General features: G+C 49.7%; 1 protein-coding gene across 2 annotated transcripts in view; it reads left to right on the top strand.

Annotated features, from left to right (window-relative positions):
• The first annotated feature begins 240 nt into the window (after positions 1 to 240).
• The window catches only part of LOC144727568 (guanine nucleotide-binding protein G(s) subunit alpha-like), a 91,436-nt gene continuing 66,711 nt past the window's right edge, over positions 241 to 24,965 (top strand). For both annotated transcript variants that reach the window (XM_078606461.1, XM_078606457.1), the window contains exon 1: positions 241 to 1,226. In XM_078606461.1, coding sequence (XP_078462587.1) covers positions 890 to 1,226 — 337 coding nt within the window. In that variant the 5' untranslated portion in view covers positions 241 to 889. The remainder of the gene's footprint in view (positions 1,227 to 24,965) is intronic.

Below are 24,965 nucleotides of genomic sequence, written 5' to 3'. Positions count from 1 at the left end.
ATTGGATAGGAGGCTGAATCAATGAATACATAAATCAACAGATAAACGAATAACAGAGGGATGGATAAATAGATGACAACCCATAGGTATGAGATGGACAGACGAACACAACAACGAAACAAAAAAAATACATCTGCATGAGCTGGCAAGCGGATGTACGAGTGTGCATTGTGTGCAGCTACTCGCAGTGATACGGTACAAGGGGCCAGGCTCGAGGAGGAGGAGGCAGGAGCGGAGATCACATGAGCCACAGAATCGCGTCAGTAGCAGCAGCAGCAGCCCCCTACGCCGCTACACACACAACCAGCCACCCATCTCTCAAGCACCTTCATGGCCGCTCAAAGTTTAGCCGTCAAACGTGGTCCGTGTACGTAAACGGAGGAGGATTGTACTCTCTCTCTCTCGGTGGGATTTTGGCGAGCCGATGAAGAATATCGTGAACGGGGCTTATAGCACACGAGTGGGCGGTTTCATTCGATATTTTTCGTTCAGTTATAGGGAGGGGTGCGGGTTGGGGAAGGACGGGTGAACGGCGGGGGTTTATTTTTTGACATTTGGTGACGATAATCTGTGTTGTTGGGGGAGGGTCGGGGGGGGGGAGTTGAGATTGGATGCTGCAGACAGCCAGGAGTCGTCTTGGGTGGAAGTCATTTTCCGTATTTTCGCGATTGTGACAAACCAAGCGGCCTCCTAATTGGATGATTTAGGGCTGTTATCGGCGACACTCTTCGTCATCATCATCAGCAGCAACAGCAAGACGATCATCACCATCATCACCATCACTACCATCACCGTCACTACCATCATCAGCAGCAGCAATAACATCGCAGTAGAACGAAAGGGAGCGCAAGTCAGGCGAGCTGATTGTTGTTAGTGGCCGGCAGCCACAATGGGGGCTTGCTACAGCCTACGCGCTCGGCTCCTCGGCCCCGATGTTCCACTCGCCTACGAGACAACGCAGCAGCAGCAGCAACAACAACAGCAGCAGCAACAACAACAGCAACAACAACAGCAGCAGCAACAGAACCAACGGGGAGACGTAGAACGAGACCAGCAGCAGCAGCAGCAGCGAGAGGCGGACCGCGAGAGGGTGGTGAGGATGCAGTGGAAGCGTGAGGACGAGAAGGCGCGGCGCAAGACGAACAAGAAGCGAAGCAACATCATCGACAAGAAGCTCAAGGCGGAGAAGAGGGAGTACAAGCAGAGGCACCGCCTGCTCCTGCTCGGTAAGCCACGGGATGCGTGCGTGCGGGGGGTTGACGGATCACGGCGGGATGGGAGTTTTGCGTTGGCGCTGGGCGTCAGCGATAGAGACCGACAAACACACCACGCTTGCTCAACCCACACCCATGGGGTTCTGGCCCCATCGATGGTTGTTCTGGCCCCATCGATGGTTGTTCTGGCCCCATCGATGGTTGTTCTGGCCACACCGATGGGTTGGTGGCCACTCCGATGGGTTTCAGGCCAGACCGATGGGTTTCAGGCCCCATCGATGGTTGTTCTGCCCACACCGATGGTGTTCTGGTCACACCGATGATTTGGAGGCCACACTGATGGTTGTTTTCAGGCCCCATCGATCGTTGTTCTGGCCCCACCGATGGGCTGCTGGCCACCCGATGTTTTTTTGGCCACACTGATGGTTTGGAGGCCACACTGATGGTGGTCTGGCCACCCGATGGTTTTTTGGCCACACTGATGGTTTGGAGGCCACACTGATGGTGGTCTGGCCAGACCGATGGGCTGCTGGCCACCCCGATGGTTTGGAGGCCACACTGATGGTGGTCTGGCCACACCGATGGGTTCCCCGGCTCCTGTCGTGGTACAATCCCCGCCGCTTGTTCCCAAGTGCGTCGCGAGGTGCATGCTGCTGCTGCAGCAGACGGCCATGTGTAGCCAAGTCAAGCAGACACTGCTTCTTGGATAGTTGAACCCAACCGATGTTGCTGCAACACCGCTGCTGCTGATGATGATGATGTTTGCTGTTGCCCCCTACTGTTACTACAGTTCGTAGGTTGTTGCACGGCAGACGCGAATTGGTGGGTGGGTGGGGTGTGGGGTGGAGGTTTGTGGATTAAAAACGTCCGGGTTTTGTTTTTTTTCCGTTCCATCATTGAATGTTTTGCTCTTGCTGCTGCGCTATTTATACGAATCGTGATGTGCCAGACGTTCGGCTATGTGCGTGTGCTGTCTGTGTGTGCTGTGTGTGTTGTGCTGTATGTGCGTGCTGTGTGTGTGCTGTGTGTGTGCTATCAGTGGGGAGCGGTGGCGCAGTGGTTAGCGCTAACCCCCCCGGGCTCTCCGAACCCAGCGAACCCGAGTTCGATTCCCGCTCACGGCCACCACCTCCAGTGACGATTATCTGAACCGGGTCCTGGGCCTCTCATAGGTCGACTCAGCCTCAAACGAGTACCTGCTGTGTGGTAAACGTCGCCACTGGGGAGACAAAGGCGGTCGGGCGTGGTTCTATCCACGGGGCCCTTCGTCGTGCGCGCCGTTACCTGGCCGCCCTTAATAGTTGCTCGCTAACAACACTTTGCCCGCCAGCAGTGTGAAGGCTATACGGGCGATGTTGGTGACCTTTGTATTTGCCATGCAACGTTACGGTCCAGGGTCGCCCCGGATGACTTGCGTGAGATCATCAACCCATTCAATTGTCAATTTTTTTTTAAAGTAAGGTTTATTTAAAACAGGTATGAATGTGGCAAAGGAGAAATAACATGTTCAGGGTAAAAACATGGGTCTTTTTTTTTTGGGGGGGGGGGGGTCACAAGACATCTGGACCAGCCCGTTGTCCAGGATGACTCTTGCTCTGACGTGCGCTCACCCCTGCGACATGAACGCTCACAATAAGGAATGTTTATGATAGAGAAAAAAAGGAAACCCCGCCTTTTAGCATTTTTGTTTCCATATACAGTAATATCAACTTGCACATGTCATGCGGTGGTCCTGTGTGTGTGTGTTTCAGTACAGTATATTGTATACATACAAGAAGATACATTAGTACTATTATGTGCCCCACATACACAATACACAGTGCTAGATATAATACATTAGCACGATTGGATACGTACGGCGCGAAAGAAAATGCACATGCATACACACTTAATTAAATGAACATTGTGTGCAATGTGTGTTGTATGTGATAATGTGGTGTGTACTGAAATGTGTGTGTGTTATGTACCATGCCACACTTGTGTGCACTGCGTGTGCTCTGCGTGTGTCCTACTTTGTGCCGTATACATTGCACAGTAAATATCGTGTATACAGTACTGCGGAGAGCGTGATAACTTTCTGGCTATTGATTAAATAAAATCAATAGCTCTCGACTGGAGAGTGTTACTTGCCTTGGCCCACGCCTAGGTCGACTCAGCCATTACACTGGCTACTGTATTGATGGCAGTGGCTTAGAATTGCACCGCTGTAATACTCGTGTAATATTGGGGGGGGGTGACAAAGGCGGCAGTGCATTGAGAACGGCGAGAAATATGAATACATATCGGGCTGGGTGCATATTGGGGTCACGTGGAGTGTCAAAGGCTCTCTGGCAGGAGGTCATGGGGACAGGCGCGGGTGTTATAGGTCAACCAACCGTACACACACACACTGAAAATTGTAAATTGTGGGATCGCATGACCTATCGATTGGTACTAACACGATAACAATAACAACGGGCCAGTTCTGTGTTGAGCAAAACAATTAAGACCGCTTCCAACGGAAAATGTCGACCTACAGAGGTTGTGTTGGCTGAATGCTTTTGCTGGTTATAATTTTCGGCCTTTTCCTCTTTTAGACATCCGGTATTTATATTTATGTATTATTGTATTGTGTCCCGGGGTTGCACACAATCGTCCTGAGCGTGATTTGCCAGACACCTATTTGGCTTTTGCCGTGACGTCTGCACTACCTGTGTGATTGTCATCTTCCTGCTGCTACTGCTACTTCTGCTGCTGCCATGCGGTGATGGTGGTGATGATGATGATGCTGCAGAAGCCATTGTTTTGCGTTTGAAGCACCGTAGTATTGTGAGTTTGGCACGGGATGTGTTGTATCTGTACTGACCAATTACACCTTTTCAGACCAACTATGATGGCCCAGATGTGTGTGCGTCAGTGCGGCTATGTATATCCATTGCAGTGGTAAATACATAAACTCGCTTTTTGTTCAACTGTGAGCGGATATAAATAAATACAATAAGTGTCCCGAAATACTGATAGACACCTTTCAGAGAGGAAGAAGACTCGAACAGAGAGAATGTCTTGGTGACGACATCACAAGAGATTTGGTGGCAGAAAGATGTGGGGCCACCACTGGAGCGTATCGGCACGACAAGACGGAGGGTGAAAGTGGAAACAATATGACGACATGTGCAGTGGACACCCTACGGGGCTGCCTGCCCACGGCTCGTGATGATGATGATGACCTTTCAGAGAATTTGTCCAAACTTCCCAAAAGCAGGAGTCTCCTGAAACTTGAGGTGTCATGAGACTCGGTGAGGTCATCAAAATATAAAAGGGGCAAAGATCCCCCTATAGCCTTAACATTATCCTTAACATACTGTTGGGGCAAGTGCTGTTAGCGAGCAGCTATGAAGGCCGGCATGGCACACGAGGGGGTGGGTGGCCAACACCACGATGTTTACACACCGCACCAGGTACTCATTTGAGGATCAGTCGACCTAGGGGAGGCCCAAGACTGGTTCAGATAATCGTCACTGGTGTTGGTGGCCGTGAGCGGGAATCGAACGTTGGGCTAACCTTGGTCCAATGGTTCCAACCACGTTCCGACGTTGGCCCAATGTTGAACATGTTTACTGGGACGCTAGCAGTGGTCAAATCTTTTTGCAAACTGGAGATGGATATGAAGATCTGAAGTTGAAAGAATGATACATCACAGATACTTTTACATTCATGGAACTGGCCAGACATTTTAATGTATCAGGACCTCTTGAAACACATCCTTGAGATTGGGTTGAGTCTTTTGTGAGTAAATATACCCTAGCCTAGGCAAGGCTCGGGTGTAAAACTCAGGTAGTTGGGTTCATAGGGCAGTGCGCTAACCACCGCGCCACCACTCCACCCATGGTGCCGTTTAGCCGCACGTGACGCAACATTGTCTCAAGACTTGCTGATGATGAGTAGATACACCGAAGAATTTTGTTGGTTATAACTAAGTAAACTTTTTGTTGTAACTTTTTGTTGTTTTGAGTCATCCTCACCTTGATTTGACAATTGCGTGTGGTAGCGGTGTGTGTACCGTAGTGTAGCAACTTGCGCATGGCGCTACGAACCCGGCCACCCGAGTTCGATTCCGGCTAACGGCCAAGACCAGTGACGATTATTTGATTCGGTCGTGGGCCTCCCCTAGGTCGACTCGGCCTCGAATAAGTACCCGATGCGGTGTTTAATCATCGCCACGAGAGAGACAAAGGCGGCCGGGAGTGGCGCTGGCCACCCCGACCCCCTCTCGTGTGCCACAGTGCCGGCCTTCATAGCTGCTGCTCGCTCACAGCAACTTGTCCCAAAAAGGCTGTTCAGGCATTAAGGGGGGGAACCTTTAGTGTGGACTGTACAAGTGGAGACTGATAAACGAGTTCAGAGGTCACCACGTATGATGCAACGGTGCTTGGCATCAAGCGACTTGCCAGCGCAAGTTCTCCGTGTCGTTTTTTTTGTTTAAGCGTCAGGCTGTTTTACCTGGAAACTATCTTATATGCTGCTTTGAATATTATGCGATTTGTCGAATTTGTTTATAATCTGGGGATTTTTATTGTCCGTTCTGTGTAAAGATTTTCACAGGGTTTTTTGTTGTTAAACCCTGCATTTAGTAAACATGAAATACGTTTCCAGTCAATGTAATTGCTTGGGGTCAATATAGGATGGGGGGCTACGTGGGTGGGGGAGTGGTGGCGCAGGGAGTAGCGCACTGCTCTTTGAATCTGTCGGCCTGAGTTTGATTTCCAAACACGGTAAACCATCAGTGGTGAGATCTGAACCTCCATTTCACGGTCCTGCACTATCCAGCATAGTGAAGTGTGGTAACAAAAACACTCCCATTATTATTACGTGTTCGACTATATGCATAGAGCTTAGAATGTTTAGTTTGTCGTGTTGTCTTGATCGTACGTTGCTTATTTAATTCGTTAGCCGACATCCGGTACAGTAGTTTCATAAAGACCCAAGCCCCAATGCCCACATGATTTGATGAGTGCATCGTGAGTAAGACGATTGATTTCAAATAATAATGTACACATCCTAAAGTGCCTTTCACCCAGAGATCACAAGGCACTATATAAAACAAAGCCAAAAATCCCCCGTATAACCTTAACTGACTGTTGTGGCAAGTGCTGCTAGCGAGCATCTATGAAGGCCAGCACTGCACATGAGGGGGTGGGTGGCCAGCACCACGCCCAGCTGCCTTTATCTCCCTTGTGGCAAAATTCACGCATCACATTAGGTACTCGTTTGGGCTGAGTTGACCTAGAAGAGGCCCAGGACCGGTTAAGATAATCATCACTGGTGTTGGTCTTGAATGGGAATCGAACTTGGGTCGCCGGGTTCGTAGTGCAGCGCGCTAACCATTACACCGCCGCTCCCTATACCACTACGATACAAAAAAAAAGACAAAGATCCCCCATATAGCCTTAACAGACTGTAGGGGCAAGTGCTGTTAGCGAGCACCTATGAAGGCCAGAACGGAACACGAGGAGGTTGGTGGCCAGCACCACGCCCGACCACCTTTGTCTCCCCAGTGGCGATGTTTACACACCGCACCAGGTACTCATTTGAGGCTGAGTCGACCTAGGGGAGGCCCAGGACCGGTTCAGATAATCGTCACTGGTGTTGGCCGTGAGCGGGAATCGAACCCGGGTCGCCGGGTTTATAGCGCAGTGTGCTAACCACTACACTATCGCTCCCCAAAACACACACACACACATGCAAGGCTCACACCAATAAAGTGATGAATCGTCGTGACATGCCAGCAGACACATAGTTCAGGAAAGTCAAAACGCATCTGTCCCACCTTACCCCACCCCAGCCATCAACAGAAAGCCCTGAACGTGTTCTCATGATGAGTGGGTTGATGTTTGTTTATGGTGGTGAGATGCGATACGACGTGAAGGTGGCATTTGGCAATCGTTCTCAAACTCCATGGAATAGTGGGTGACTTGGGGTGCCGCGGTGGCGAGATATAAACTCCCCTGGCCTGGTTTGCAGAAGGTCGTGGGTTCGATCCCAACTCAGACACCTGTCTAGATCGAGTTTGCACGTTCTCCCCATGGTGCGTGGATTTTTCGCCGGGTCCTCCCTTTTTTTCCTCCACATTTAGCATCGGCACGCGTTTAGGGTATTTGGCTGCTATAAATGTCCACGTGATAAGCCACTTCGCTCGGCTATAATTTGTGACCAGATCGCTTTTTAAAAAGAGTTTTTATAGCTCAGTGGGCCTTACCTGGTAAAATAAAAAAGTTTATAGCTTAGTTTACATCACGTCAAATTTGTACTTGTCGAGCGGTGGGTGTCTCTGAGTGCAATCACGTTCAAATGGCAGGACAGAAACATTGGGCATGTTTATTTTACGTTTAGAGGAAGTCGTACACATACATGCACAGCTCGTTTGTCATTTCACTACAGGATAGGGCGGCCATCCCAACACCAGGCGGGTCAGGGGTCTTTTATGTCCATACTTTGCCACACTGGTGAATGCCAGTTGGTGAAGGCAGGGCGCATATACTAACGAGCATAGCAGTACAGTGCAACGGTGCATTGTGTTGCACATCCACACGCTTGCCTCCAAATCGCGTTGCCACGTGAAAATGTGTCTTGAAACGGAACAAAGTAAAAAAACAATTTTTGCAGCCAGTTACATCCCCAAACGCTATGCAGATGTGGGCATTGTTTTTTGAGTGTGCTGTGGTGTAAGTTTCACTCTGATTGGTTTTGGGAGTGTTGTAGTGTTTTGTGAGAATGTGTGCCGTCTTTGCGGGAAGGAGAGTCAGGTTGGTGCTGTTTGCTGGGTCGAGCGATACGTCTCCTATCGGCTCTCTCCTCAAAACCTTCCCGACGGTCGTGGCTACCCAAGTCACGTTTTGGAACCGAAAGAGGAAATTGATATGGAATTTTTACTGAAAACTTTCGTGACTGCAGGAATTCATACTCTGGTTCTTTCGGGTAAAGTCACGTAGATAGAAAAAATAATAACACTAAAATAATAAAAATCTAGTGAATAAAAATATCACGGCGTTTCGATCGCAACACAAGCGGTCGTCATCGGGAACAGGGAGGTTAGCCTCTGAGGGCAAGCTGTTAATAAACGTGACTTTACCGAAAGAACCATAGAATAGAAATTTATTTAGTTTTTACGTTTGAAGATGAGCTTTTTGAATTCCAACACTGCATTCAGACAATGCCCTGGTGCGCGTTCAAAATCGGCTAATTTTATTTTAACTTTGGGCATAGCCGTTGAAAACAAAGCACTGCATTACACCCAAAGCGTGTGAGATTCGGGACTCGCGCTTCGTGACGGTCGTTGATTCCCCGCATTTCAGTCGTGTCGATAATTATTGCACGCGAACACAAAAAAACTACGCACGCACAATCTTGATTTGAAGCTTTCGTCGCTGCAGGAATCCATACTCTTTGGTTCTTTCGGTAAAGTCACGTGGGTAGAAAAGAAAATAGATCACAACGTTTCGATCGCAACACAAGCAACCGTCATCAGGTGGGACAACCACAACAAGAAAAAATAAGTCTACTTCAGCAGTTTTTTCCTTGCTGCGGTTGTCCCACCTGATGACGATTGCTTGTGTTGCGATCGAAACGTCGTGATCTATTTTTTTTTCCACCTACGTGACTTTACCGAAAAAACCGAAGAGCACGCACGCAATCACCGGCCAACCTTCACCGATGACCAGTGGTGGTGGAGTACGGTGACAGCACGGTGGTGGGGGGGGGGCTACATCCAGCAGCGGGTGGTGACAACCACGACGGGGTTGCTGCCGTGTACACATGGCGTTGGCACATGATGACGCTTGGGCGTTTTTGGCCGTTGCCCGCGTGCCAAATCGACGATCGGTTCGTTACCGAACCTACTCCAACTGGATCTCGTTATCGATTTCGTGAGCTGCGGATCTATGGGATGGATGGAATCGATGCGCGATCGAGGAAACCGCTTCTTTCAATGAAAAAAAAGCGTCGACAATCCGTTGACACCGCCGACGTCGAATCTCCTCCGACTCCCTTGGCTTGGCGGGTATTCGGGATCGGCGTGCGAACAGTTGTGCTGCGGATGTGTGCGGGTGCAAAGGCATGTTGAGATACGGGCCACCCTACGCATATCTCTCCTTACGTTGTTTACAAAAAAACAACAATCGTGGTCGTCAAGCCTCCCTCTTCCTCCCAATCATCCTGCCCATGATGCACAGTCGTGGATTTCCTGGCCCACTATTGGAGTGTGGAAAAATTGATGAAGCAAGCGAGAAACGTGGCAGAGATAGGCAGCAACTGGAGGATTTCGGAGTTGGGGCAGTCCTAACGCTGAACATACAAAGTCCCCAAAATAGCCTTTTAACAGATTGTGAGGGCAGTTTTTCTTCGTGAGCACATACGAAGGCCTTGTACGGTACACGAGGGGGTGGGGTAGCCAGCACCACGCCCGCTAATTGTTGTTGAACACACGCACACTCTCATGTATCATAATTCTGAATGGTTGTGAACTAGAGGAAACCACTCTGTACTGTCTGGGGCAATACTATGTAGGGGTTGTCCAGATTAAGGAAAAGCAAGGTTGAAGAGCACATTGTGCGTAAATTAGGCGAACAAAACTGTTTACTATTTGCCTATGAGTCAGAATCTTTATTTATCCTGGAGGAATCAGGTGAGCTGTGAAGCTCTTCATCACTGATGTCCTGCAAGGGCGGGTCAGCAAGTTACAACAAGAAACAAAACATAAACGATGGGAGTGCAGCGTAGAGAAAAGATAAGCAAGTCACTGAAAATAAATAAAAACACATCAAGTATATGAGTAAGTAAATTCCTGCCCAATTTGTCAACACTAAATGCAAGCTTGGGCAAAGCGGAAAAACAACAGCAGCAACAGTCCCAGACCACAGCAAGACAACAACACGCAGTCCCTCAATAAAATGGCACATTGTAATTGAACTATCGATACTACGCAGGGTGAATAACGGTGACGGCGAAAATATTCAATCTGTTTTGTGTCGCTTCTTAAGGCAAGTCCCTTTGCTTGCCGGTGCGTGGTTACCGAGGTCACTGACCCCCGCTGAGTGAGGAGCAAGTTAATAATTTGTACCAGCACTCGTAAAAATAATTGTATTTGTGTTTTTCACACTCACGGCTAATCGACAACCCGGATAATTTACCCGCGGATTGTCGAGCGGTTCGGTGTAAATCTCAGTCGAACACGCAGACGGGCTTTCGCGACCAATATCATCGATATTACAGGGTTTTTTGTTTGGGTTAGATCGCGTAAATATATAAATGTGTCGTTAAACCCGCCACCACCCGACACAGCCAATTAGTAAGGTTTGTCACGTAAACAGAACGTGGCCAATTCGTCACTAGTACAGCACACCGGTTCGTTGGAGAGCCAAGCCACAACATTTACAATCTGAGTACGACGTTTCGCCAGTAATTACAACCAGCTTCATCAGGTGAGAGCCAGATTTGTGGAGAAATCCCCCTCCCCCGCCTCGGATTTCTGCACCAGATGGGTTCACAGTGATGACGTCGTCCTATTGCTCTGTTTAAGACCGGAAGCTGGTGGATGGCTTCACTCTTCTGGCAAATCGCCCGATGATACTGGATGTAATTACCAGCGAAACGTCGTACTACTCAAATTGTAAATGTTGTGGCTGAAGTAGTAACTGATTGGCGCGCTGTTTACGTGACAAGCCTTACTGGCTGTGTCGGGTGGTGGAGGGGTACGACACATTTATACGTACGCGATCTAACCCAATACCTTTGATTCTGAGGCTGAGTCTAACTCGGGGAGGCCCAGGACCGGCTTAGATAATCGTCACCGGTGTTGGCCGTGAGCGTAAATTGAACCTGGGTCATGGGGTTCATAGCGTAGCACGCTAACCACTGCACTCGCGCTCCACACACACACACACGCGAGAACACACATAGATTAAGCTTCATGTTTTTAGATGAGGTTGCTCGAATTTTCCGACATGAGCACGGTGACTAGCCGCAGCACGACAGCTATTTGTAGGTTATGGCTAGAAAAAAAATAATTGTGCCACAATTATATTCTGTTTGTGCGATTGTCGTTATCACAAGATGAATACATTTGCACAGAAAGCAGTGCATCACCCTGTGGTGACAGCATAGAACTATTTTTCAAGTCAACTAGTAGCTTGCGCTTTCTTTCAACGTGACCCTCCATATTTTTATTTCAGTAGGTTTACCGGCTCGCATCATGACAACTTACAATATCATCATCATCGTCAGCCATGGTTCATTCAATCCTAGATGAAGGCCTCCCTCCGTGCAGCCAGCCAGCAAAACTTTATTTTCGTAACGTTGCTGCTGCTGCTGCCTTCCCGCTTGTCCGTGGGTTCCTCTGCGCGCCTCCGAGTCGTTCTCTCTCCGAGACAGAGTGAATACTGTGCGGTGGACGGTGCGTCGCTGGTTACACGTTGCGCAAGCGATTTGTCTCATTCTTTTAAATCTTCTAAATGTAGCCGTTCATTCTTTAGATGAGAAGAAAAAATGCAATGATAATGGATGTTTATCGAGTTGCAATTTCAGTGGCCTTTCGGAAGTGGTGTTCTCTTTCGCTGTTCAAATACATGGGGTGACAACGTTTGCACGGCTGTGTCTGCCGAGTCTTTGTCGGCCCTGGTTTCATTGTTTTACTGCCTGCAGGTGTGAGTGCTCCGGCTAAATATACGGACGGCGCAGGGAAAGCATTTGCAGCATGTTAAGTTGTGCTGGCTCCGTGTGTTGGAAAAAATAACACCGGGCGTGCAGACCGAGTTACGGACGTTTAATTTCGTCCTTCCAAACTGGACGCAGCTGAAGGGGTGGTGATGGGGGGGGGGCTTTGATAACGCATAGAAAGGCTGAAACATAGACAGAAAGCCTTGTTGCTGTTCGATGAAATCACCTTCGTCATCGTCATCTATGGTCTATCCACAGCCGGATGGGAGCCTCTCCAACCGATTGCAATCCTTCTCGATCACACGGTGCAACCGTCCTTCCAGCCCCCCGCACATGAGCCAATTTCAATGCTCCGTCTCTGCAGTGGACGTACCTGCCGGCGTGTGTTCTCTCCTTTGGCTGCCACTCTGACATCAGTCTTGGCCACTGGCCATCGTCCATTCCAGTCCCTTCAAGAAGCGACGGACGGAGACGTATATCATGGCCCCCGTCCGCTTAGCTTTCATTCGGTCAATATTCTGCTTGGCCAAACGACTCTGTGCCCAATCGCCGCAGATCTCGGAAGATCAAGGAGCCTTTTGAGCTTTTGCTGAGTGCTTGGATGAGTGACAACGAGTGCACACCAGGTGTTATAGGCGTGGGATGAAAGGGCTGGACGGTGGCCAGGAGATTGCAACACAGCAATAGGCGCAGTCCACACATGCTGTACAACCCTATTGAATTCACTGTACAGTATACGCTTTATCTGCGAATTTAATCTAGCTGTGCGGAGCTTTGAGCATTGTCGCCCTTAACGCGATGGGTTTTCCCCACGCTGTTTGGCTCTCTCCCGCATTAAACTGAAGAAAAAAAACTGAATTTAAAAACTCTCTTAATTTTGGAGCTTTCGTGACTGCAGGAATTATTCTTTGGTTCTTTCGGTAAAGTCACGTATAAAGATTTTACCGAAAGAACCAAATAATTAAAAACTCTCCCACATTAAGCTAAGTCAGTGCGTACGTACACATGTTGAACTTTTTTTGCACCGTATGTACGTAGCCAACTGTGATAATTGTAGGTGCGGGTGGGGGGCGTGGAAATAACAACAAACTAAACACATAATAATCACAAGACTCACGGAATTGGCCAAACATCCTAGTGCACGACGCTCCTGGAAAGAAAGTCTCAAGGCTCAGTGCGGTTTTTCTGGATGAAAAAAAATGGCATAATTATATACGCGGTACATGTACAGGGCGCTTCAAAAAATGTTAACACTTCTGAGAATTTGCAACAATACCGCAAGAAATGTGCCTCCAGGCTCTGGAGACCACCTGGAGAAGATTCCAGGCACGTGTTGACAATGATGGCGAACAAGTGCAGACTCTTTGACTTTTTGAGGCTATTAATATCCATTTGTTATCATGCTACGGTGTCTTATCGGTTCTTTTTCCCATTAAAAACCACAGTCTTATATAAGTGTTAACACATTGTTAGGCACCCTGTATACATGAGTGTGGATTGCTTAGAGATACTCCTCTAATATATCAGGCAGCACATCGTCATCTCTCATCGAGTTAACAGATTATTGTGCTCAGCTGTAACCGCATCACCGGAATCTTCCGGAACATCACCACTCTGGCAAGCAAAAAAAAAGAAATGGGGAAAAAAATCAAGCGACAAAAGCTGCCGAATGGGAACTAGCGAAGAGCTATCGTCCGGATCCCAATTCCAAATGGCTCACATTGCCGGAGCCTAATGGGACTGAAGAGCGTGGATGTTCTGCGGGTGCAATTCTCTCGTGACATCATCGCCACCGCACCTTGGCGCACTGCTCCAGGTGTGGCAATGGCAACAGCAGAGGCAGTGGTCTGCGCAGAATATTGGGAAAGACCGCGTGGGTTTGGGGACAGGAGTAGAAGAAGACGATGAAGAGGACGAAGACGAAGATGAACATGCATATTTATTCATACTCTTAGGTTTTTTCGGTAAAGTCACGTAGGTAAAAATAAAGAGAGCTTGATAGCTCATCGGATTCCTCCTCCAGTGTAAACAAATATTCTGATTCTAATTCTGGAGGTCCCGTTCCCTGCACATGCCTCGGGTACGAATAGAAAAACGTGAGGTGCGATTTGATGCATAGATAATGGGGCTTTAAGGATCGATATTAATTGGTTGAATCGATGCGTCATTACACCCCTAATAAAGGTATTGTGATGTCACCACTCCACCGCCAGTTGGGATTATTTACCAGGTTAGTCGAATGTGCTAGCTTTATTACAAAGTCACGCACAGTTATGCATTCACCTTATCCATGGCAAAAAGTTGTGCGTTCTGCTTTGCGCGCTCTCTAGTGTGTTTGTGCAGGGTGCTCGCTCGCAGCACTTGCCCCAGCAGTCTGTAAGGCCACGGAGGGATGCGTGTGTTTGTGCTGTATGTGTTCTGTGTGTGTGTGTGCACAAGAGGATGAGGGGGACGGTAGTGGAGCGGTTAGCGCTGCGCTGCGAACACGGCCACCTGAGTTCGATTCCCGCTCACGGCCAACACCAGTGCCGATTATCGTAACCGGTCCAGGGCTTCCACGAGGTCGACTCAGCCTCAAATGAGTACCCGGTGCGGTGTTTAAACATCGCCACTGGGGAGACAAAGGCGGCCGGGCATGGTGCTGGCCACCCACCCCCTCGTGTGCCGTTCCGGCCTTCATAGTTGCTCGCTAACAGCACTTGCCCCGACAGTCTGTTACGGCTATACGGGGTGGGGGGTATCTTTGTCTTTGTTTGCATAACAGTGCCCTGCGCTTGTGAACCCGGTGACCGGAATTTGGTTCCTAGCCACGGCGAACGTCAGCAGCGCGTGGCATCTCTCAACCTGCCCTGGGCCCCACCGCCCCCCTCGAAGTCTATTTCCGCCTGAAGTGAGTACCCGGCGCAGCGTGTGGACGTACAGAAGTGCGGACGAAGAGAAGGCGGTCCGGCGCGATTCCAGCCACAGCGCGCCCCGTCACGTGCTGTGGCCACCCTTAATAGGTGCCCGCTCACAGCTTGTCAAACGCTGTGGGGGGGGCGGTGGGTGGGAATGATCTAATGTCCGTGTGGGCAATCTTTGTCTCTTGTGTATTATAGCAGCGTTGCACGCGGCTGAACCGAGTTTGATTCCTGGGCACGGTCACCACTGCGGGGACGCGGTTTTATCCAAATCCTGTCCTGAGCCTCCCCTAGGGCAATTCCGCCTGAGACAACACTGTGGCAACAAAAACCGCGTGGCCTTCAAAGAGAGAGAGAGGAAAACGTAACGGGCGACGTTCCGTGCGATGGCCCTTCATCAGAGCGGCGCCTCCGCTCAGCGCGGTCGGCTACGCACGGTGCGAAAGAAGTTCGACAGGAAGTTCAACATGTAGAGGGCACGCTGTCGATGAGATCTCTTGCGAAACTTACAATGTCAACGGATAAAACTTCGCCCCCGTCGGGCCGCGAGTTTGATTTTGTTTCATTGACAAGCGTTTTGAGTCACCGCGTATCACGTGAAGTTTGGACGTTGTGTTAATGCTGCCGCTGTTTTGCGCTAGGTTCTGTTTTAGTCTGAAGATGGGCATCTAGTACCGTCGTCACGGAGAGGTGGGCTTCAAGAACAAAACATTACTCTCCGGCAATGTTTATTAGCAAAAAAAAATTGTGTATTACGCACCTTTGTCAATTCACTGCTAGATGAAGGCCTCCCACGTCATCGTTGGCCATGGGGGTTGTTTGACCGTACTTCACCAGTGCGGGTCCGTGAGGGGTGGGTGCCCAGAACTGGTTTGGATATCACTCGAAACTAAAAACTAAACTAAACAAAATTTTGTTTTCACCAGATAAGCCCCACTGAAGCTATGTAGCTCTTTTTCTGAAGCGACCTGTCCACAAATGATAGCTCAAGCAAGTGGCTTATCAAGTGGCAATTGATAGCAGCAGCCAAATATTCTAAACGCGTGATGCTAAATGCAGAGGGAAAAACCGGAGGACCCGGACAAAAAAATCCACACGACAACGGGAAGAACACCCACACTCCAAATATACATGAGTCAGGGTCGGGATCGAACCCACGACCTCCTGTATACCAGGCGAGGTAGTTAACATCTCGGCGCCGTGGCAGTCACTCGGCACTGTTGTTAGCCGGAGCTAGCGATAGAACTCGGGTCACCGGTTGGTCTACTGTACCGTGCTCTCACAACTATGCTGCCTTCCTTCACCAACCCGCATTGACCAGAGTGGTGAAGTATGGCCAGACAACACCCACGGTCCTCATCCAGCAGTGGAGTGGTGGCGCAGCGCTACGAACCCCGGCGACCCGAGGTTCGATTCCCGCTCGCGACCAACACCAGTGACGATGATCTGAACCGGTCATGGGCCTCCCCTAAGTAGACTCGGCCTCAAATGAGTACCTGGTGCGATGTGTAAATTCGCAACCGGGAAGACAAAGGCGGTTGGGCGTGGTGATGGCTACCCACCCCCTCATGTGCCGTTTCCGGCCTTCATAGGTGCTCGCTAACAGCACTTGCCCCAACAGCCTGTGACAGGCTATACGGGTGACCTTTGTCTCTTTTTACGTCGATGACATAACTCTGCACACCCGTGAGACGTTCAGAGGGATGTGGACTGGGTGCAGGGCGCCCTGCCTGCACCCTTAGGTGGGAGATGCTGTAGCTTGTGTCGACATGGCAGGGCTCGGTTTACAGCGCGCCCTGCCATGGCAACGTGCACGCTGTTGGTGTGCGTGTCCGTGTGAGCGTGTTTGCGTGTGTGCGTGCGTGTGCGTGTTTGTACGTGCGCGTGTACGTATGTGCGTGAGTGTGTGCGCGCTGTAGAATAGGGGAGCGGTAGCGTAGTGGTTAGCGCGCTGCGCCGCGAACCCGGCCACCCGGGTTCGATTCCCGCTCATGACCACCAGCGCCGGTGACGATTATCTGAACCGGTCCTTGTGATACCCGCGGTCGACTCGTGTAGGGTGTGTGGTAAACATCGCCACTGGGGAGACAAAGGCGGCCGGGCGTGGTGCTGACCACCCACCACCTCGTGCGCCGTGCTGGCCTTCATACATGCTTGCTATAACAGCATTTATTATTTCGTACGGTTGACGTAGATGCGGAGCAACGACTGCAATGTCACATTCAGGTGGTCAAGCCAGACGGAGTGGTATCGCTGCGATGTCTCCTTCGTATTTGTGGATCGGGGCACTGCGTACGGTCTCTGTTATAGATGACCACAGTCGCACACTGGAGGAGTTTTTAATTTTCCATTTGTGCATCAGGTACCCGCATCCGCCACGGTTTGTGCAGTGGATGTGATTTATGGTGGGCCGTGAGCTTCGTGGAAGGGATTTTCTGCGTTCGGATCTTTCAGAAGGTGTTTGTTGCTAACAACACTTGCAGTCTTGTTAAGGTCATGCGCATTTTTTGCCAGTATCAAAGTATGATATAGCTGCTCACCCCGAGCTATAAATGCCACTGAGAGTGCATTGTCCTTGTGCTGCTCGCCACATGGCGTTCTCTGCTCTGACACTGGTGGTGACACTGGTGGTGACACTGGTGGTGACACTGGTGGTGACACTGGTGGTGACACTGGTGGTGACACTGGTGGTGACACTGGTGGTGACACTGGGCCCTGAAGAAGGCTGCTGTCTCTGGCGTCGGTCAATCAGTTTCAAAGACCACGCCGTGTATTTTCAGAGGCATCTTTGTTTGTTCACCCCAAGCACGTGTGGTTAATGGAGACTTGATTCCTTGTAAAAGATTTATATTTGGTGTTTGAACATCACCTGTTTTATTGACAGAAAGGGTAAAAACCTATTTTTAGTCTTCCGTCATGTTAAGGCGACACGGGGGATCTTTGTTATTTTTCTTACAATTGTCTGGGGCAGCAGCAGCAGCAGCAGCGATGATCTCCGATGTTGGCGGTGCAATTCCAGCGGGGACCACGGGACAGAGGTGGCCCGGACGCTGAGGGGAGGATTGGACGGGGAGTGGGGATGTGGGGGGCGGTGGCGTTTGAGGGGCTGGGGTTGGCCACCTCGTGGGTCGTGAATAATCTCGCAGGAGCGGAGGAAGGCGGCGTATTAATGTGTTAGTGCATTGTCTTGAGCAGCTTGCCATTATTACGCAACTGACAAAAGACGGGGACTTTTTTTGTGTACCGGGTAATGCTTGCATATTTTTTTGCCCAGAACAGCAGCTACCTCGCAGAAAGGGGATGGATGTCCTGGGACAACCAGGACAGGGTGGCAACCCTAACCAGGGTCCATGCCAACCACGTGACGCAGCTGCTGGACCGGGGAGGCAGCTGATGCTTGTGTGTGCGCGCTTTGTGCGGTAGTGCAGCGGTTAGCACGCAGCGCGATTCCCGTTCAAGGCCAGCAGCATCGGTGAGGAATATCTGAACCGTTTGTGGGCCTCCCCTAGGTCGACTCAGCCTCAAATTAGTACCTGGCGCGGTGTGTAAACATCGCCGCTGGGGAGACAAAGGCAGCCCTGCATGGTGCTGGCCCCCTACCCCTCTCGTGTACCCTGCAGGCCGTCATAGGCGCTCGCTAACAGAACTTGCCCCCACAAGTATGTGATGGCTATACGGGGGACCTTTGTCTTTGGTGTTTTTTGGGTGCCAGAATTGAACACAATGTTCAGGAAGTTTCTATTATGTAAATCAGCTACAGTGGTCACAAGCAAATGCATAATGGGGCATTTGCCCACATGTTTCCCTTCCGAATTTGCATGATGACCTAAATTTGACCTATGAATGCGACCGATCTTGGCACACGTCTGATTTGCTGAGCCGTGGTGAATACTTGGGACTGCAAGGTGTGGCCAGCAGGTGGCATTATTTTAATGCTATCCCCTTGTGAACCGGTCCACCGCGGTGGCGAGATGTTAACTACCTCGCCTCGTATACAGGAGGTCGTGGGTATCGATCCCGACCCCTGACGCCTGCTGCTGTATATTTGGAGTTTGCGGTGTCTCTCTCTCCCCGTGGTCACGTGGATTTTTCTCCGGGTCCTCCGGTTTTCCCCTCCACATTTAAAATCGGCATCACGCGTTTATAGTATTTGGCTGCGATAAATTAACCCACGATAAGCCACTTGGTTGAGCTATCATTTGTGGCCAGGTCGCTTTTGGAAAATAAGCTAAATACCTCTGTGGGCTATAGCCGGTAGTTTTAATTGTATACTTTTTAAAGTGATTTTTGTTTTGCCTTTCCTATACTTTGTACTCCTATCGTGTTTTTCTGTTGTGTCGTTGTAACGTTCTGACCCCGTGCCCCTCCTAGACATCTGTGAAACGGAGCTTTTATAGCTCATCGGATTCCTCCAGTTATAAATAAATATTCTGATTCTGATTCAGGTGGGGTTTTCTCTCCGGTGTGGTGAAGGATGGTCAACAACCCCCACGACCCGCACTCGTGCGTGGGGGAGGTGGAGGCTGAGAGCGGTTAGGGTTAGGGTTAGGGCTGTACTGTTCCGTACGGATGTAATCCAGTTTGCTCCAACGTGTCAAACACTCGTGGCATTGACCAAACATTCCAGTGTGGCAGGACCCTCCTGAAAGAGTCTTGAGACTGGCTGAGGCTTTCCTGGGCAAATCATTGGCTTTGTTTAACTTGTGTGTGTGTGAGAAAGCCTGCAATTTGTTTGTGGTGAGTGGCAGCGTAGTAACTTTCTGACCCACGCCCTTACTCGGCGTCTGTGAAAAAGAGCTTCATCGCTCATCGGATTTCTCCAGGATAAATAACGATTCCGATTTCAGTTTGTTAAATTATTTCCCTTTGCTTCCCTTCTCTCTTTCCTCACCCCCACCCCCCTCCTCTTTAAAACCACCACACACGCGTGACAAAGACAAAGATTCCCCGTATAGCCTGAACAGACTTTTGGGGCAAGTGCTGTTAGCGAGCACCTATGAAGGCTGGCACGGCACACGAGGGGCTGAGTGGCCAGCACCACGCCCAAACGCCTTTGTCTTCCCAGTGGTGAAGCTTAAAAATCGCACCGAGTTTTCACTAGGGGGAGGCCCGTGACCTGTTCATATAATCGTCATTGTGGTGTTGGCTGTGAGCGATAATCGAACTCAGGTCACTGGGGTCATAGTGCAGAGCGTTAACCACCACACTACCGCGACGCACACATGCACACATGCACACACGCACACATGCAGACGCACACACGGACACACGCATGCACACGCACGCACATGCACACGCGCGCGCACTTACTCACACGCGCGCACGTCAAACTCGCGTTGGAGCCACTAAGGGTTCCCTGCGGATCCCGTGCCTCATCTGGGCACTCGGCCACAGTCGGGCCGTGGAAAAGTCGTCGATTTGTGAGCAGTCACTCATCCCGCGCTTGACAGCGACAGGATTTTATTTTCTGGGAACAGTGCAGGTGGGTACAGCTCGCCGATGCATTTTCAGGTCGTTACCGCGTCTTGTTCTGCATGGAAGACCGACCTTCCACAGCACCCGCCGGGTTGCTTCGGTTCCCAAAGACGTTCCCAACACTTGCAGCAAAACGTCGGACATCGTGTCGAACAACGCGTAGCGGTACGATCGGAAAACACAGCGCGGGGCCGTGCAGGATGACCCTGAAATCCTACAGAGCATCGATGTCTTTCTGATAAACACAACAATTCACTTGCAGCCTCGTGTCAATCCAATGCTGCATGAAGGCCTCCCCATGCCCTGTTGGGTCATAGGGTTTATTTGACCATACTTCACCATGCTGGACTGTGTGCATTGGTGAATGGTAGGACCATCACTATTTCGGATATCAATGGTGCCGGCGGCCGTGTTACCCAACAAACGAAATTGGGCGCAGAGTAGGACAATGTTTGTCCTCCATAATTTCAAAATCTATTTCTGTGACCGTTCCTATGAAAGGGCCCTTTGAGCAATCAAAATGAAAGGGCTGCGTGCGATTTTTACCCGTTTAACAAATTAGCGTTAAAAGGAATAAACTCAACTTGCTTATCCGGCTCCGAATAAGAACCATCTACCTCCGATCAGGTTACAAAGTTCGAATCCCGGCCTGGAAACGTCGGACATCGTGCCCCTGGGGCAGATAAAACGAGCTACCACATTATGTGTGTGTGTGGGTGGGGGGGGCAGCAATAATCGTCCGATGGAAAGACTCCATGTCCACCCCCCTGCCGCCGCCGCCATAGCAATGCGGAATTTCCACCACTAACTCGGGGCCATAAACAGGGGATGCGCCCCACCCCACACTGGACTGAGCAGGAAACCACTTTGGCGTTTGACTCATTAACTGCGTTCTAATTGCATTTATATATAGACATATACATAAAAACATGTAGTCACGGATGTTTACATCTCCTGGTCTTCACCGGGATTTCAGATTTTTATTTTTTTCCAATCGTCAAGTGTTTTTTACTTTTGAAAGATCCTCTTCGCTATTATTCCAATCCGTCCCTTTTCCTGCTATCCAACAATCCGCAGAGCTCCGTCTCCGCGGTGGACGTCCTCACGGGCACGGTGCCCCCCCCCCCGCCGTCTGCCCCCCATTTCGTGGCCGCCGTTTCATCGCTATCCTTCACCGCCGGTCCATCTCGCGCCTTCCTGGCCACGTCGTCCCATCCCTCGGCACCGCTTGCCCTAACGCTCGGTAGAGTAATGGAATTTTTTTTGTACATCCACAGCTTGGAAGGGGGGAGCCTGCAATCCGACACCTTGATTGGACCACCCGGTAAACCTGCTCCTGACAGCGTGCGTGCAGAGATGTGGCGTAGCTCAATTTAGCTTTGGGAAACGGATCAACAATGTAACCCAGGCCAGTATATTTTAGTAATGTAATCCCCCGCGTCGGGGTGGAAAAGAAATCATTTTTAAGTCAGGCCGGCGTGACAGTTTCCAACGTAGCGCCGTTGCACGTTCAGACTGCGATGGGACGCAGCTTGGCAGATGTTTTACTAACGGAAAAAAGATGTCATTTTAGAGTTTGAACGTTGTTTTTGTAATAATATGATTGCCCCCTTTTAGCCAGGAGAAACTCGCCCGAGTCTCAAGACTCGTATTCAGCAAGGTGTCGAATTGGGATGTTTGTCCAATTTTTCATTCACGAGTGTTTGGTTTTGTGGTGAGAGCCCATGGCTACAGTGAGGGTGGGTAACACTCCGAGCTTGCCACATGTGGATACACAAAAAAAAATTGCCGTACGGCAAGTCCTCGTTTAACGCTGGAGATGCGTTCCTACTCAGTCAAGCAAAAAAGACGCGTTCAGCGAAAACAATTTCTCCGCAAATGAAGTAACGATAAAGTTGGGCGAGATACTACGCACACGCAGTGAGTCGGCGGGACAGATAACCTGAGGGTACGTTGCCGCGTGAATATATCATTCCATGTACCGTATCACTGCGCAGCTCAGCCGCACAGCTTGAGAAAGTAGTTCGTCGTCGACCGCTCAGAAGCCGCGTTATAACGGTGTGCCTTCCGTGTTATAACGGGTTAGTTATAACGGTGCGTCTTCCGTGTTATAACGGGTTAGTTATAACGGTGCGCGTTCCGTGTTTATAACATTTGAGTTATAACGGTGCGCGTTCCGCGTTGTGCGAAAAGTGTTACAGCGAAAACGCGTTGTCGTGTGAACACCGCGCGTTAGGAGAGGGCTTACCGTGTCGTACGTATGACGCGTGTCCATTGTGTATGGAATGTGTTTGTGAAAATAATGATTTACAGTCCTCGGTCACATCCACTGCTGGATGAGGGCCGCCCCCTGCCGCGTCAGTCACGCAGGTAGTTTGACCATACTTCATGGCGCTGGGCAGTGCGGGCCAGCGAAGATGGGGGAGCCAGAACTCCCCCCATCTCACCACTGGCTTCGTTGGCCAGATGTTAACTACCTCGCCTGGTATACAGCAGGTCGTTGATTCGATCGCGACCCTGACGCCTGCTGTATATTTGAAGTTTGCAAGTTCTCTCTCTCCCCGTGGTCGTGTGGATTTTTATCTGGGTCCTCCGGTTTTTCCCCTCGACATTTAGAAGCATGAGTTTAGAGTATTTGGCTACTATAAATGTCCACGTGATAAGCCACTTGGTTGAGCTATCATTTGTGGCCAGGTCGCTTCTGAAGAAGAGCTACATAGCTCAGTGGGCCTTAGCTGGTAAAATAAAAACAAAACAAAAAAATTGCAGTACAGGTCCCCAACATCTGGCAATACCATCCAGTCTCCAATACAAGTACGAACCAGGTACAACCCAGCTTAGCTTTTTAAATCTGGTGATATCAGGTGCATTCAGGGTGATCTGGGCAGAGGAAAATAACGCGAGAACCAGGACTCTTTTCAAGAGGATTCTGAAGAAGAAAAAAAACCCTGAACGTTTAAACATCGTTGAACGTGGAGACGGTAAACATCGTTTAAACTAAACGTCTAAACTTTGGACAATGATGTTTATTTTACGAATTTCCCACTACTGATCTCTACGATGTTGTCGTGGGTTTGGCACTTACAGATGACAAACATTTCACATGCATCATGTGTCCATTTAAACATATATTGCCTCGAGGCAGCTGGATGGTTAAGGGGGGTCAGAGCAGTGAGCCAACAATGCGTAGAGTCCCAGGGTTTAAATCCAGGTTGCAGGGAACTTGGGTTATCAAGTTGATGGTCTCAGCCCGGTCACCATTAGCTGCACACAAAAAAAACTACTAAACTAAACCATTTTTTTTTATTTCTCCAGGTAAAGCTCGCTGTGCTATACAGCTCTTTTTCGAAGTGACCTGGCCACAAATTATAGCTCAACGAAGTGGATTATCATGTGGAAATGTATAGCAGCCAAATACTCTAAATGTGTGACGTTGATTAGAAATGTGGAGGGAAAAACCAGAGGACGTGGAGACACATCCACGCGACCGCGGGGAGAACATGGAAACTCCAAATACACAGGCGTCAGGTTTGGGATCGAACCCATGACTTCCTGCATACCAGGCGAGGGAGATAACATTTCACCATTGAATGTTTGTGTGTGTGTGCGCGTGCGTGCGGTGCATGACATAGTGCAGCCCCATAGTGTGGCTGATAAAAGGGCATCACTTGAAGCTACCTCAGAAGTCGTTCTGGAGTGTCTGCTTCCGCGGGCCATTCTCTACGCAGGAGGTGATGCACTGCTTGGCTTTGTGAGAGATGCCAACATGAGACCCCAAACCCGTTGCGTTTGGTTAAACCACGTCAGTTTGATTTATGATCTCGGCCGATAGATCACAAATCGCGTACGCGGCTTTTGAACCGCGTGTGAATGTACAGACCCTTACTGCCAACCCAATGCTATGGCCAGGGTTATTTGACCGTACTTCAGCACCGCTGGTCAATGTGGGTTGGTTCAAAGCGGGCAGCATGGACGAGCGTAGACGCACTGTACAATAAGTGGATATTAATTTGGGTAATAATAAAATAACACAAATATAAAACAATAAAAAATTCTCACGACGTTTCGACTGCAACACAAGCAATCATCGTCAGGTGTGAAATCCACGGCAAGAAATTTTTTTCAAATTTCTTGACTTTACCGAAAGAACCAAGAATATGAATCCCTGCAGTCACGAAAGCTTTGAATCGAGATTTAACCGTCCCCACGCTTGTTGATGGGCGGACGAATTGGGCGAGGTGCAACTTCGATGGTGCTGTTTGTTGCTGGTCACTCCGACGTTTTGGGTCTTTAGGTCTGTGCTAAGTTGTTGCAAGGTTCTGACCTGCCCCAACTGGACGTCTGTAAAAAAAGAAAGCGCTTTTTTTTCGATTTAAAGCTTTCGTGACTGCAGGGATTCATCTTCTTGGTTCTTTCGGTAAAGTCACGTAGAAGGGAAGTAATAAAATAATAAAAATAAAACATAATAAAATAATTCTCACGACGTTCCGGCCACAACGCAAGCAGCCGTCCTCAAGTGAAGAACAGGTCTGTCGGAAAGACAGCGTCTGAACATTCCCGGCCGGGTACGGGTACCCGTTTGCGACCCTGGTGCGGCCGGGTACGGGTAAGGAATCAAAACCCGTTTGCGACCTCTGATGTAAATCAGTTCCAACAGCCCTCGTGTAACAAGGCACTGCCCTCTGCT

Source organism: Lampetra planeri, chromosome 26, assembly GCF_965212315.1.
Source record: "Lampetra planeri chromosome 26, kcLamPlan1.2.h2, whole genome shotgun sequence".
Lineage (NCBI taxonomy): Eukaryota > Metazoa > Chordata > Hyperoartia > Petromyzontiformes > Petromyzontidae > Lampetra > Lampetra planeri.
This window is presented reverse-complemented; position numbering and strand designations above follow the sequence as displayed.